The 14,826-nt window shown below is 40.8% G+C and overlaps 2 protein-coding genes across 3 annotated transcripts; both read left to right on the top strand.

The window, feature by feature from the left end:
- Nucleotides 1-2,480: 2,480 nt before the first annotated feature.
- rundc1 (RUN domain containing 1) lies at nt 2,481-9,577 on the top strand. Its single transcript, XM_008304894.1, has 5 exons — nt 2,481-2,873; nt 5,371-5,529; nt 6,426-6,624; nt 6,720-6,815; nt 7,301-9,577. The coding sequence occupies exons 1-5, from the start codon at nt 2,481-2,483 to the stop codon at nt 8,161-8,163; spliced, it is 1,710 nt and encodes a 569-aa protein (XP_008303116.1). The 3' UTR covers nt 8,164-9,577.
- Nucleotides 9,578-10,452: 875 nt separating this feature from the next.
- Nucleotides 10,453-13,915, top strand: rpl27 (ribosomal protein L27). 2 transcript variants are annotated; one of them, XM_008304891.1, is made up of 5 exons: nt 10,453-10,530; nt 11,057-11,139; nt 11,825-11,994; nt 13,634-13,744; nt 13,830-13,915. In XM_008304891.1, exons 2-5 carry the CDS (start codon nt 11,059-11,061, stop codon nt 13,876-13,878), a joined length of 411 nt encoding a protein of 136 aa, XP_008303113.1. In that variant the 5' UTR covers nt 10,453-10,530; nt 11,057-11,058; the 3' UTR covers nt 13,879-13,915. The 2 variants fall into 2 exon arrangements, with proteins under 2 accessions (XP_008303113.1, XP_008303115.1); XM_008304893.1 differs by having other exon boundaries at nt 10,505-10,534.
- The last annotated feature ends 911 nt before the right edge of the window (nt 13,916-14,826 follow it).

Raw genomic sequence — 14,826 nt, 5'->3', positions numbered from 1 at the left:
ATTGAAAATAGATGAGTGTGAAGGTGTTAACTAACTGTGTCCTCCCTGCAGGCGGTTTGCTGCAGCGACATGATACACTGCTGTCCCAGCGGCTACACCTGCACCGACGCTGGCGCCTGCACCCAGGACCCCAGGCTGTACTGGCCCAACTGGCACGTGTTCCTCGCCAACAAAAAGAGATCTCTAATTTTGTGAAAACATCCCCGTCTATACTGTCATTTGTTTCTGTCTGCAGCAAACTAATGGAAAAAAAAAAACATAAAGGGATTTTAATGGTGATTTCTAAATGCTTTGCTCTCAGAGGAGCTGAACAGTAAACAGTGACGGAGACACTGAGAATGATGCTGCACTGCAGGTGTGACGATGTTCTGTGGTCTTGAAGTGGCAAGTTTCTAAATGTGGATTCAAACAAACAGCACAGAATCTTGTTATTTAAAGCGCACACAACTCTACTGCATTAACAAAGAATACAACTGAAACACTCCACAGGCAATGTGATTTTATTCACTGTTACTGTTTGCTCCTCTGCTGCTGCCTTATTTTGAAAAGTGCACTAATTTATCCATAATCAGTTTGGGGCGTAACCAAATATGTGATGTTAAATGAAGAGGTTGAGTCTGTTATTAAACTGTTACATTCAAGAAACCACAATGCTTGTTTTATCTGCCTTGTTTAAAATCTTATTGTGGCGTACCTTAATGGATAATTGCTCATTTATCATCTTTCTCGATATTTTGTTTGTGCATTTGTTGCTATTGTGTATTAATTTGAGATTTTGAAAAAAATTGTGCTTGGTGCGGCTTCACTCTCGAGGAGTCCGAGATGTCTCTACATTGTCCATGAAACCATTAAACAAATGACAACAATAAAACTTGTCACATCATTCATTGTAGTTTATCAGTGAGATTTATGTCAGAAGAAACACCATTACATATAGAATTCATATATACTTATGCATGCTAGCCTTTAATAGATTGTAGATAGATGCTTTTTTGTTCTTTTTTATGATTTTAAATGTGTCTATCCCTTTGTCACATCAAATTGTATGTAGGATGAAAAAAAACATCTCCAGAAAAGTGTAAAGAAAACACCTGTTGCCAAAGGCGGTGCTTATAATAATAATCATTATTTATTATTTTTAGTTATTTATTTTGTTTCCAGGCTTTTTATAGGGACTTCAGTATATTATGTGTGGTGATTTATGAGCAGTAAAAAGTGCTGTAGACCTGAAAATAGAAACTTACAATTACACATTTTTAAAAATATATATTTTTTTACCTTTCACTTTAACATAAAATGAAAAACAACATCCCAGACTGGTCCACGGCAGCCAATTTAGAACAGCACAGGGACACGTAAGTTAGGAAGTTACATTAGTGATGACATTATAAAGCTGTACCATCACAAAATCAGAATCTATACAAATTACAGTTATTTTTATTGCAGTTATTTAAGCTAATCAATACAAATTCACATCTGCAATTCAATTTTTTTTTTAAATACAGTAATTCAGGTTAAACAATACAGCTTCAAATGTTGTGATTCAAAGTCAGGTTTTTTAAATATATCTAAAAATTGCACAATAGAATTTACTTTTTTTTTTTTTAAATTAATCAATTCAAATGCATTCGTAATAAAATTCAGTTTATAGTAGCACATGTTTCTGCCCATATGAAAGAGTGCTTTTCAACAGTGGATGCTACTTTAACCTGAATGAATACAGTCATTCTCAAATGTATTCATACCGTTCCAATACAGAAAAGGAAAAATTCCCAATAGTCACTCAAATAACTAGAAACTGAAAAAAGTAATGATAAATAAAACTTTGCAAAATTATAATTTAGTGAAATATGACATTGCTTTTGAATTGTGGTTGAAAAAAATAATATAAAACAACAAAACTGTCCCGGACAAATTGGAGCACTTTGCTGATGAGCAGTGGAACAAAATCCAAATACCTGTCAACAGGTGCAGAAGTCTGATTGAGAGCTACAGAAAACACCTGATTGCAGTGATTGGCTCAAAGGGTTGTTCAACAAAATATTAGTTTACAGGTGCCATCATGCTTGTTTGCTTGGGTTTTGTTTGTTTGTTTGTTTGTTTGTTTGTATTTAAATATTTCTGTTGAACCACAATTCAAAAGCAATGTCATGATTTTCATAAAAAAAATTATTTATTATTGCTTTTGTCAATTTCAGCTTATTTCAGTGACAGCTGTTTTTTCCGTCTTTAATGGGAGGGTGTGAATAAATTTGAGGATGACTGGAAATCCACCACCTCTCCCAGCTCCTTCAATTAAAGCTTTTATTTTGGAGACAGGCGTCACTACGTGCTGACGTATTGACGCATGAATCATCCTTCCCAAGATGGCGCTGCACCTGCTCCTCCGGCGGTGATCCTGGCTGTTTATCTGCGCAACGACCGAGAATAAACCAGAATAAACGCTCAATAAGCAGCTGGAGGAAACTCCGTAGTCCACAATGTCCACAGAGGAGCTGTCAGCCTCCGACAGCGAGACTGTGTTGGCCGGCGCAGGGGAGCGGTGGGCACCGGTGGGCGCTGTGGCCAGCCCGGAGGATGAGAGCGGGAGTGGGAGCGGTGGCCAGCCCCGGCAGAGAGCCTCGTCCCCGGCCTCCGAGGAGGAAATGGCCGCCAGGATGAGGAAGCTGGAGGAGGAGCAGGACTTGTTGAACTCCTCTCTGCTCGCCCTCACCTCGCACTTCGCTCAGGTTCAGTTCCGACTGAAGCAGATCGTTCACGCCCAGAGCGAGGAGAAGGAGAGGATGCTGGCCGAGCTGGAGGAGTTCGCCTTCAGGGGCTGCCCGCATGTGGTGGGCTGCAGGGCTCAGGACGCCAAGCAGCTGGAGAACTCGGTGAGATCCTGCTGTTAGAGCGCAAAGTTTAACCGCATCTGAGCTTCAATGTCAACACAAAGAACCCTGGTGTCATGAACATATGTTTGAAATACTCCTGATGTAAACTCAACTGTCTTGATGGTCCTTAATATTACAAATATTAGTCCAACCATTCATGTCGGTGTTATACACATACAGTCTATGGTTATACATCATGTTTAAGGCTACAGCTGCTGAGCTAAAGTGCTTTCCCTCCAGTGTTATTTATGATGTATTGATATGTCAGCGATTAAAACCCTACAAAAATGACAGAAAATGTATTTAACATAGTGTAACGATCTATAATGAATACCAACAAATATTTTGGACATATTCTTTCTTGGGGTCTAGTGGACCCTGACAGACCTTCTACGAATGTCAACATGAAAGTCCTGAATAGGGTTCAGTACAATTTGAAGTTCTGGCACTTTAGCTGAGCGTTTCCATTTACTGCTACTTTATACTTCCACTGCACTGCATTTCAAAGGCAAATATTGCAATTTTTACTTCACATCACTTTAGTTGTTTTACAGATTTTGTTTTATCATACAAATATAATCAGGAAATCAATTATTACATAACATCATAAATGAATGCAATACTTTATTGATCCCCAAGAGGAGATTCCAAAACTACCCCGCAAATCACCTTTACCAGCTTGAACATTCAAACTCAGTTATAATCTGATAGTGTACATTATTTAGAAATATACAAGCATTATATTTTATATTTTGATGCTAACACGGTTGTACTTTACCTAAGTATACATAACTCTTGCTTGTAAGAGAGTATTTTTCAACTGTTGTACTGACAGTTAATTACTTGTTTATGTGTTTTAGACAAGTCATTTGCAGGTAAAGTGACTTCACACTTGAGCAATAATAAGTCATAAGTGATATAATGTTGAATTAAGGGGGCTGCAAGGTGGCTCACTGGTTAGCACCGTTGTCACACAGCTAGACGGTCGCCGGTTCGCATCCCGATGAGAACACCCGGGACCTTTCTGTGTGGAGTTTGCATGTTCTCCCCGTGCAGCGTGGGTTCTCTCTGGGTTCTTCGGCTTCCTCCCACAAGTCCAAAAACATGTTGAGGTTAATTGGTGATTCTAAATTGTCCGTAGGTGTGAATGTGAGTGTGCTTGGTTGTCTGTCTCTAAGTGTAGCCCTGTGATAGACTGGTGACCTGTCCAGGTGAACCTGCCTTCACCCTGAGTCAGCTGGGATAGGCTCCAGCCCCCCCGTGACCCTAGTGAGGATTAAGTGGTGTATAGATAATGGATGGATGGATGGATGTTGTATTAAAAAAAACATCACGCTCGAGGGTTTGCACACTTTGACGATTTATTTATTTTATTTTGTTAAAAATAGAAAATATGAGAGAAATAATGCATCCAAAGTATTTACTATCCAGTCCCAGTCGTGGTTGATAAATTGAGGAAATAATTATCAGCTCAGTCAACAGGAAGAAACTGGTTGGCTGAAGCCCCTGTCAGCATTTACTTAACAATCCTCATGGAGATATTTAACTCTCATATCTGCACAAATTCACACGTGGACACTTCACTCTCACATAAACCTGCACAGATCCAAAGGCAGTGAGTCTCTGTGGTGGTAAACCTGCTCACATGAACAGAAATGATTCAGCGGCTGCGAGCTCCCTGATTAAACCTGACTAATGTGTGCACACTGCGTCACGGCGGGCTGCTGCGCCCACCTGGGTTTTGTTCCTACAGATCGCTTATCTCTGCTGGAAAATGCTTCTTTCTGCCACAAGTGTGTGACTCACAGACGTACAGGCTCAATGGAAATGCCTGCAGCAGATCACTATCTGTTTAATGAAGGCTTCTGTGTACACAGTGATGTTGAAGCAACCTGCTGCTGTTTACTCCCTGCCTCGTTTTGCGTTTTGTCTGTGGCCTCATTAGCTGCATTCAATGTGACAATACTACTCATCATTCATTCTACCTAAAGGGCTTTCTTTCTCCTTTGTCACATGCTTTACATGCAGGAGGACCTGGTGAGTATGATGACGTCTCTGAGAGTCTGGTTTGTGCATTTTATATGATAACCTGCACAAAACTAATGCGTACATGTTTCTAAATGTGTTTCTCGTCATATCTTTGAACATCTGATCTCATTTTAAGATCTTATGAAAATCTGAGTATGAATACTTTTGCATTCTAGTTTCGTCTGAGGAGTCACCAAAAGGTTTACAAAGAAACAATGCTGTATTTCCAGATTACATTTCTACAATTATTCTTTTCATTTTTCTTTCCCAGACCAGCAGAAATCCTAACCTTACTTTCCGTGTTTGTTCAACCGTCTTTAATGCATCTCAACTGCAACAAGCTGTAGATTTACCTCTTTAAATATTGATATTAATGTTTGCAAAGCTCCCACAGGTCAGGACCTAATGTGGTCGCTCAGCAGTTCTTCTCTGTTGTAATTAAAACTGTTGTGTGTGTTTCTCCGGTCAGACTGAGAGGGAGAAGAGGGAGCGTCTGGAGGCTCAGAGGGAGAAACAAAAGGATCTCATTTTCCAGCTGAAGACACAGCTGGATGATCTGGAGCGCTTCGCCTATCAGGAGGGCAGCTACGACTCGGTGCCGCAGTCCATCGTCATGGAGAGACAGAAGGTGGGACTGTGGAAATGCAAAAATCCTCTCACATATTGATGCATAGTGCCAGAATAAGCTACAGGTTTTCTGATCCACCTTCTTTTATGCTCTTTACAAACAGTTTCCGTCACACTTGAAGTGTCCCCAGTGGCCTGTGTGTTATGTTAAGCACACAATGTGATGTTTACCTGTTTCATAACAGTCAAACAAGTCAAACAAAAATGCCGAAATGCTTCAGGCTTAAGTATATATGTATATAGCTGTTTATTTTTCTGTTATTACTGGTTTTGTTTAGGAAGTGTAGATTAGCTGAACAACATTACCAACCTCCCCTAATAAGGAGCTTGTGGCCCCAAAGCTGTAAAAGGTCTTATGCGTCTACAGTAGCACTGCTTTTTATTTATTCTTCCAAGCACCAAGTGGAACTTCCTTGTTTGCATAACTGAAGGTTATAATCAGGAAAGCCAAGGTTACCCAGCTCCTGGTGTTACTGATTTCTGAGGAGACACACAGTTTTTTTTTAAACTCTGCTCCACAACATGTGCAGGTTGAATCAGTGTGTGTAATAAATCACATTTTGATTATGGACAAACTTGATGTATTGTTTTGAGAGGATGCATCACTACAATTCTTGTAGTAGCAGCATTTCATTGGACTTGTGAACTGAAACATGACTCCAAATGAATGTTAATGTTTCTCCGTCTGTTGAAAGTGTGAATAAGCAACTGCCAGCAAGCTTGTCATTTTAAAAGGTAAAGGTGTGTCACAACTTGTTTCTGCTGCCCTCAAGTGGACAAACACATCAGCTACTGCAAGTTTAAAATCAAATTTACAACTTCAAGGCACTGCAAATGAATTCTAAACTTTTGGGAAACAGTGATAACACCTTTAACCTTCAGTCTTATGTTTTCCAGGTCATCATTGATGAGTTGATTGAAAAGCTGGATGTGAACCTGAACGAGGACATTGGGAACTTGTCGCCCGAGGAGCTGAGGCAGAGAGTGGACGCCGCCATCGCTCAGATCGTGAACCCAGCCAGAGTCAAGGAGCAGCTGGTGGATCAGCTCAAGACCCAGATCAGGGACCTGGAGATGTTTATCAACTTCATCCAGGGTACGCAGGCCTCTGAGCTTCCTCTGAGTTCTGGTCATTTTTCATTGCAATGCCTCCCTGCCTGTATTCGGTAACTTTGCATTTTCTTCCAAAAGATGAGGTGGGGAACCCTCTCCTGTCAGATGGTGCAAACAGCCAGCAGCCACAAGCAGCAGGGATGAACACCAGCGCTCCAGGAGTGAAGAAGAAAGGTCAGTCATTTTACATCAAATGTTTGTTGTGGTTAAACTACCAAATGTTTCTGCAATTAGTAAATCATTTTTTTAGCCACGCTTCCCTGCCAGAATACAATGTTTTGCCTTTTAGAGTATTTTGCAGTGTTTCACTAAAGACTCGAACCTTAATAACCTTTAATACTGAACAAAACATTTAGAATACTTTTTAATATGAAATACTTGGTTACAAAAATACATATAAAAGTATTTGATGTGTCAAGCATTCATTTTACAAATATCTTTATAAAATCCATTTTTTTATGCTATAAAAATTTAAAGTTAATCAGATGGTCGAGCAGAAATTGTTCTAAATATTTGATGACTTTAGATGGAATGACTTATAACATATACCATCACATCTGAATGGAATTTTCCTGTCTTTTAAAAACTGCTATGGAAAGGTCCTACTTCCTGCGTTTTAGTTAAAGTAAATTCTCCTGGTTCTCCTGCTCTCCCTGCAGTGGACCCGGAGCAGGCCCAGAAGATGCGAGAGACCGGCCTGCAGCTGATCCAGAGGGCCCTCGCCGTGCTGCAGATCTTCGCTGCGAGCCAGTTTGGCTGCGGAGCCGGTCACATCCCCCAGAGCATGTGGCCTCAGGAGTCGGCCGGGCAGGACTACGGGCCTCTGCTGCAGCGCCTGGAGACGGCCGTGGAGAAGGTTCGGGTGTTGGGCTCGCGCAGACATCCCTCCGTCGAACACGTGGTCAGCTACACCAGCAGCTCCACTCTGGGAGCCCGAGACGAGCTGACGACGTCCGTGAGGAAGGAGCTGGCGATCGCTCTGAAAGACTTGTTGGCTCACGGCCTCTTTTCACCGTCACAGACCATGAGCCTGGTGCTGGCGCCCATCTCCTGCCTCCTGCCTTACAGATCGGCCCCACAGACCATGCACCCATGGGAACTGTTTGTAAAGTACTACCAGTCCAAAAACGGGAAGGCCTTCGTGGAGTCTCCGGCCCGCCAGCTGTCTCAGTCGTTCAGCCTGCCTGTGGGCGGCGGCCCAGTCACCGTCACCCCAAAGCAGTCTCTCCTGTGGGCCATTCACACTGTGCTGAAGGAGCACGGACGCTTCAAGCGAGGCCCGGACACCGAGTTCAAAGCCCTGGTGTGCATGGCTCTGAACGAGCAGCGGCTGGTGTCGTGGCTCAACCTGATCTGCAAGTCCGGCACCCTGATCCACCCGCACTACCATTCCTGGAGCTACATGGCCCAGACCGGCTTCGAAGGAGCCCTGCGCATCCTGGGCCGCATCAGCCACCTCAGATTCAACCTCCCAGTGGACCTGGCTGTTCGGCAGCTCAAGAACATCAAGGACGCTTTCTGAGAAAAACTCAGAATTGAAGTATTTTATCAGCTAAACTAGCATTCAGGACCAAAAGCATGACTGTGTGCTTCAAGTATGTAGCCTTTTCAAGGTTATTCAAGCAGCCACCCGTCTAAAGTGAAGTGCAAGTATGTGACGTCTACAGTACATGCATGGATGATTATGTTGTGTTCATCTGCATATCTGTCTATGTTGAAAATGCCAAAACATCAGGAAGACAGCGCTACTTGTACTGCAAACATGCCTTAGAGTGGAGTTCGAGTTTACCTCACCTTTAGTAAAGCCTTCCTGACCTGTGCTCATCTCACAGTCTCATTCCCCTGCTGGCGCTCTGACCTATGCAGCAAACACAGTGGGAAGAAGTCGTACAGTAATCAGTACTGTAACGTGGTTTCCAGTCAGACAATCCAAGAAGAAAACGAACGAACAGAACCTTTTACTTCTACTGTGGCTCCTGCACAGTAAACCCAGAGTTTGCACTGGTGCTTGTTCGTAGTGAAAAGTGCAGTGGCTTCTGTCGCAGAATGAATTATTCAGCTGGTAAATCATGTGTAGCAAATTTGTTGATCGTGAAGCGAAACAGCAGCACTCAGGTCAAGTCGAAAAGAAAAGTATCTCACAGTTGTGTTGTGTAACGTCGCCTACAAATATGCAGCTACCACCTGTGGCAAATGAGGCTTCTGTCTTGACTCTATTTCGGTGTTTCAGGTGTGTAAACTGACCCTGTATGAACTGCTGCTTTTCTCATCTTCCAGGTGTAGTTCAATCCACTGACGGCGATCTTATCTGATAAAAAATTATGTCCCGTATTTAACAGGATTGTAGGATGTTTAGTTTTATTTCAGCTGATTTTTTTTTTCTTATCTTCCTGAGGCTGAGCTGCACGTATCATATCCTTAATAACTGAATGTATAAACCGTAGATGCTATTAAACTGAGGTTCGTTTATATCTACCGTTGGTTTATTTTGTTGGTATTTCCTGAGATGTAATCCTGATTCTGTACTAGTGCACTTTGTGACATGAGTGCACCTTATTTTATGTTTAGTATCGGTCAAATTTATTCCACATAATATTTTCCTTATTCTTTTCCCATTTTTTTTTTAGTTGTGTTTTGTTCAGCTGTTGTGTTGTGATTCATGTAAAGACATGTTTATTTATTTATTGGATAGCGTAGCTCAACAGTGAAGTATGTACAAACACTACTTAACGTAGCTGCTGTAGTGTAACTGTAGCACTTCAGTCTGGGAACAACAGAAACACTGGATCATTTGAATTGTTCTATTTATGTTCAGTTTTATTTAATCACTGTAATCACAGATAATATATTTGGGAGATATGAATTGTGTTTGTTTTGGTTTTTTTATCATATTTAATGCATATCTGCAACTGTAAACAAATTAAATGTAATAAATGAACCACTGTGCTGCGTTCGAGTGCTCATGTCTTTCGTTTTTCAGAATGTAGTTAGAAAAAGGCTCATGAAGTCTAAGAAACGGAGAGACAAAGGACAACTTTTTACTTTCTCCTCTTTTTTAAAACTTTATTGGGACACATCTGACACAGAACATCCTGAATTAGACCATTGTTATAACATTAACATAACATTAAATACACAGGAACATTAAATTACGCTAAACAAGAGTTCAAAAGGCATCGTTGTCTTACTCTGCTCCCTTTAAAATACTCCTGAAGTGTTAAAAATGAAATGTGCATCTTCTAGTATTAATAAGCTTAATGTACATGTTAAATTATTACCAAGTCAGGAGATGGGAGAGATCAGGAAACATCCATATTATTGACATGAGTTAATCAAATATTAATTTCAAAGTAAGACATTGCTTTGTCTGTATAATATTGTATATAACGTATTATATAATATTCATCCTAATATTTAAAATAATCAACGTTAATTTTATGTTTACTATTGTAGAATCTTAACGCTAGTATTAAAATTATTCAGGTATGTTTACGGTATGTATAACATTGTGGAGTCTTTACATTAATATTTAAATCAGTCAGACCAGTTTGTATTATATATTACATTATAGAATCTAAATTAAACTTAATTTCCAATATTATTTGTAATATTGTAAGATGTTAACCATTATATGTAAACTAGCCAGATTATTTTTTTTTAAAAGAGAATATTGTTTTGACAGGATTTGACAATAATATTATCATTAGGTCCATTTGAATTCTATAAAACATAGTATACTGGTCCAATCTCGCTCTCCGCCCCAGTCCGGTAGGTGGCGGTAATGCACATAAATGCTGGAGTGGTTACTCAATAGAAGAAGACGTGTGGGTCAAAGGGGCCCCGAACGTTACGTACTTCCTTTCTGTTAGCGGAATCGCAGTCAGCGCCAGTAAGTGAGTTTCATCTCAAAAAATCGTTCTCCATCCCTGATGATCTGACTTATTTTAGAGTTTTTTGTCGATGCACGGCTGCTGCAGAGACTCCGTTAGTTCAGACCTATTTGTTATTTTCACAGTTTTTATTGGATTAATGAAGAAAATTGTCAAATTTCTGCGGCGCTTCGTCGCCTCTGAGCCCATTCCAACATGGCAGCTTCCTTCCACCGACTGTTAAAGCCTATTATTTGATATGTTCAGGCTTCCTGTTGTGCTACATCAGTCCTATTGTATCTTAACCAGCGATTATATAGTTTGAACAGTGACATTTATATCCTGAAATTGCTCTTAAAGCCACTCGCCAGTTGTAAGTTCATGCTAGCCTGATGCTAACTTAGCCACTACACAGGCAGAGACAACGAGGCTAAATCTTGAAACACGTCCCCAGATTTCGCTGTTTAACTGGACTATATTTACGTCTGTAGTGTTGTTATTTGCTGCTCCGACAAGTCGTTAAACCGAGGTTTTTCTTTGTGGCAGAAATGGGCAAGTTTATGAAGCCTGGGAAGGTGGTGATGGTGCTAGCTGGACGCTACGCCGGACGCAAAGCAGTCATCGTCAAGGTAAAGCCTGCATCTGGTGGATGGTTGCTGCTGCTGCTACATGGACTATGATATGTCTGTGAAAGACACAGAATAACTCACTGGATATGTTTAGATGTGTAGAGTTGATGTGCTTAAAATTAAGTTAATGTCAGGACTTCTGTACATGATGTGACACCAAAACAATCATAAACTCTTGGTTTCATTTAGATGTCATGACTCCAGAACTGCTGGAATTTTAGCTCAACAGTTATTCAATTTCAAACTGCATTGCAGCTAAGCACAAATGGTTGAAATGTAGGATATATAAGGTATTATTGGTAAATAAGGGCCAATTCTTAATTGCTGTCTGTATGCACAGAACAATGTTGACAGTTGTGTTCATACAACAATAGGCCCACACTAGCCTGTGCAGACAGATGATCACATTGTTGAACAGACAGAAACGCACAGAAATAGCTCAGGATTCAGTACTTTCACTGTGCTTGAGCTTCGTCAGTAAAAAGCATGTTTAGTCTGATCGATTAATGGCCTCACTGCATACATCTGGTCCAGGGTTTGAGCTGTTGTCGGTGTTTTTTATATTCATGTGGCCTATGTTGTGTGATTGTCCTGATTTTCATGAGCTTCACTCAGACCCTCCGTCATCTGGTTTGAAACAGACTCTTCTTTTACCTGATATCACAATCGTCTTGTCTCTCTGCAGAACATTGATGATGGAACCACTGACCGTCCATACAGCCATGCTCTGGTCGCAGGCATCGACCGCTATCCCCGTAAGGTGACCACAACCATGGGCAAGAAGAAGATCGCCAAGAGGTCCAAGATCAAGGCCTTCGTCAAGGTGTTCAACTACAACCACCTCATGCCCACCAGGTCAGTGCAGAGAGTCCAACTTTGTGTCCTGTGATGTTTATTATTGCTTTGTTATGTACTGTGTAGTCAAAAAGGTTGTGACTTCAAGCTCTTGTCCTTTAAAAGACTGAAATTGTTCGTTTGATGTCCAGGATTCAAGAAGCAACAGCCTTGTTGTGCATAGACAATGTCAGGATAACATGAGCTGACCTTACCTTATTGTGCAGGAGACTGTTTGAATGGGGAGGAATTATTGGATGAAAGCCTATAGCTTAAATTTTGAACTACATTCATTTCATTCTTGGTGTATTTGTTGCTTCTGTTCGTCACATACTTGCTCAGAAAACCACCAATCATTGCCTTGTTGGTGAACTGATCAGTATTTCGTTCACAGCCGTTACAACCCAGCTCATTGAAGGGAAAAGGGAAGCAACAAAACCAGATGTAATTAGTTTAAAAGTAACAATAATTTATTAACAGAGTTTAACAAAAACCAACAAAACTGAAAACAGAGGGAAAACAGGGCATAAGGGTGCTTGGTTAACTCAACATACAAGACAAAAGATCTCATGGAAATAGTGTACAGCTGATGAAACCAATAAAACCATCTTCAACAGAATAACAAAACTGGTGCACTGACTACAGCCGCCCTGACAACTGGGCTGCTCCAAATTAAATAGATGTCCTATTGGCTCTGGAGAGATTTGTCTTGAGACTTGTCTCTGCCCATCTGGCGACAGCACACTGCCAATTACATGAAAGATAAAACACAAACGAGGAAGGGCCGGCAGCCATAACAACACCATGAAAGCAACCCAGCTTTAATGTGGCAGATACAAATCTAAGACTGTTGGACTGCTGAAAATCTATGCAGCATCCTGATTATTAATCGATTGTTAGTAGCAGAAAGAGGCACAATCTGAGCAGCCTCAGACATCCATACATTACATTCTTTATACTTCTGGAGATGTTTCTCCACAACGGTTCATCACTTTTCAGAGTGAACACGCTACGTATTCAGTCTTGTGTATAGTTTGGATTTGAGATGGTGATGTCATGGGTAACAAGCGCTGGATTTGATCAGATTTAGTCCGTTAAACATCAATGTTGCTGAGCTGATGTCTTCAGAGTCTAAAACTGAAAATATTCAGTTTACACTCATTTATGGCAACAAAAAAATGCAACATATCTTACTGTGAGATGCAGCTGGTTGGTATTTTTTCACTGTTTTTGTGTGAAATGACTAAAACGGGTAAACTATAATCAAATTGGAGCTTGTCATGCTTTGTGTTTATCAGCTAATTGCTTCAGCTCTAGATTTGATTATTTTCCTTCTGAAATGAAGGATTAAAAAGTCAAATTGTCCAGTTTAGTTGCAGGAATCAGTCTCAGTTTTGTCGTCACATCTGATTAACGAGCTGTTCGGTCCATTAAGGGAGACTGAGGAGGAGTGCTTGTAGGAGCTACATGGCTCTCGATCAGCTGCACAGAAGCTTTGTAACGTGATGCAATTTCTTTGTATGATGCCAATAAAAGCGAACATCAGCATCAGACTTAAACATGTTTATCATGTGAAACACTTGAAGAATCTGCTGTGAGTTGCTTTGAGTTTGAAACAGATGTTGGACATGTTTTCATGGCTGCGCTTCTTCTCCTTCAGATACTCTGTGGACATTCCTCTGGACAAAACTGTTGTCAACAAGGACGTCTTCAGGGATCCTGCTCTCAAGCGCAAAGCCAGGCGGGAGGCCAAGATCAAGTTTGAGGAGAGGTGAGTGTCCTGGATTTTGTTTTGTCTTAAACGTTATCTGTTATCTGTCAAAAATGTGCTGAATTCCTGTTTGTTCTGTTTCCAGGTACAAGACTGGCAAAAACAAGTGGTTCTTCCAGAAGCTCAGATTCTAAATTCATTTGGTTTCATTAAAAATGTTTAAAAAATGGATTTTGACTCTCGACCCCTTCTTTTTTTTTGTTTTTGTTTTTGACATTATCTGTTTCATTTTGATAATAGCTGCAAGGTGGGTCGGTGGTTGGCATCGTTGCCTCGCAGCAAGAAGGTTGCCAGTTTGCGTCCCAGCGGGGACACCCAGGATCTTTCTGTGTAGAGTTTACATGTTCTCCCCGTGCAGTGTGGGTTCTCTCTGGGTTCTCTGGCTTCCTCCTACACAGACCAAAAACATGTTGAGGTTAATTGGTGATTCTAAATTGTCCGTAGGTGTGAATGTGAGTGTGGCTCTGTGATAGACTGGTGACCTGTCCAGGGTGTCCCCTGCCTTCACCCTGAGTCAGCTGGGATAGACTCCAGTCCCCCCACGACCCTAATGAGGATTAAGGTGTATATATAGTGGATGGATGGATTTTGATGATGGGTTGAAAGTGTTTTGTTGAGGTGAGATTTGTTTATGGGTTACATTCTGGAAAATCTGAGGTTGTTGAGCTGAATAATTTGTTGAAATATTGACCGAATGCTTTCAAAAGGTGATACAACGTTGTGGTTAATGTTCTACAGATATCATTTAGTTAGTGTCTTTCATACTAGTTTATAAACTGCAGTTAAATTAAAACTGGTTACAAGTTTATCTGAAGGACTCTTTATGTTCAACTTTTTACTCTACTGCTACTCTAGTTATACTTTTTGACAGCTGCAGACACTCATTTATTTCAGATTATCAGTTTGTGCACAAAATATGATCATTCTGGCCATAAACTCTGCTGCTCAAGTTAAAATTTGTTCCACTTTAGGCAGCTACAGGGGGAAAGAATTGCACTTTCAGACCATAATAAATGCATCCATAATCTAATCTGATTTGTTTTGTCTTAGACAGTAGAATTGCTGCTTTAATTTAAGGAGCA

The sequence above is a fragment of the Stegastes partitus genome, unplaced genomic scaffold (genome assembly GCF_000690725.1).
Source record: "Stegastes partitus isolate 25-593 unplaced genomic scaffold, Stegastes_partitus-1.0.2 Scaffold2346, whole genome shotgun sequence".
Taxonomy (NCBI): domain Eukaryota; kingdom Metazoa; phylum Chordata; class Actinopteri; family Pomacentridae; genus Stegastes; species Stegastes partitus.
The sequence above is the reverse complement of the archived record's forward strand: the minus strand, read 5'-3'. Positions and strand labels throughout refer to the sequence as shown.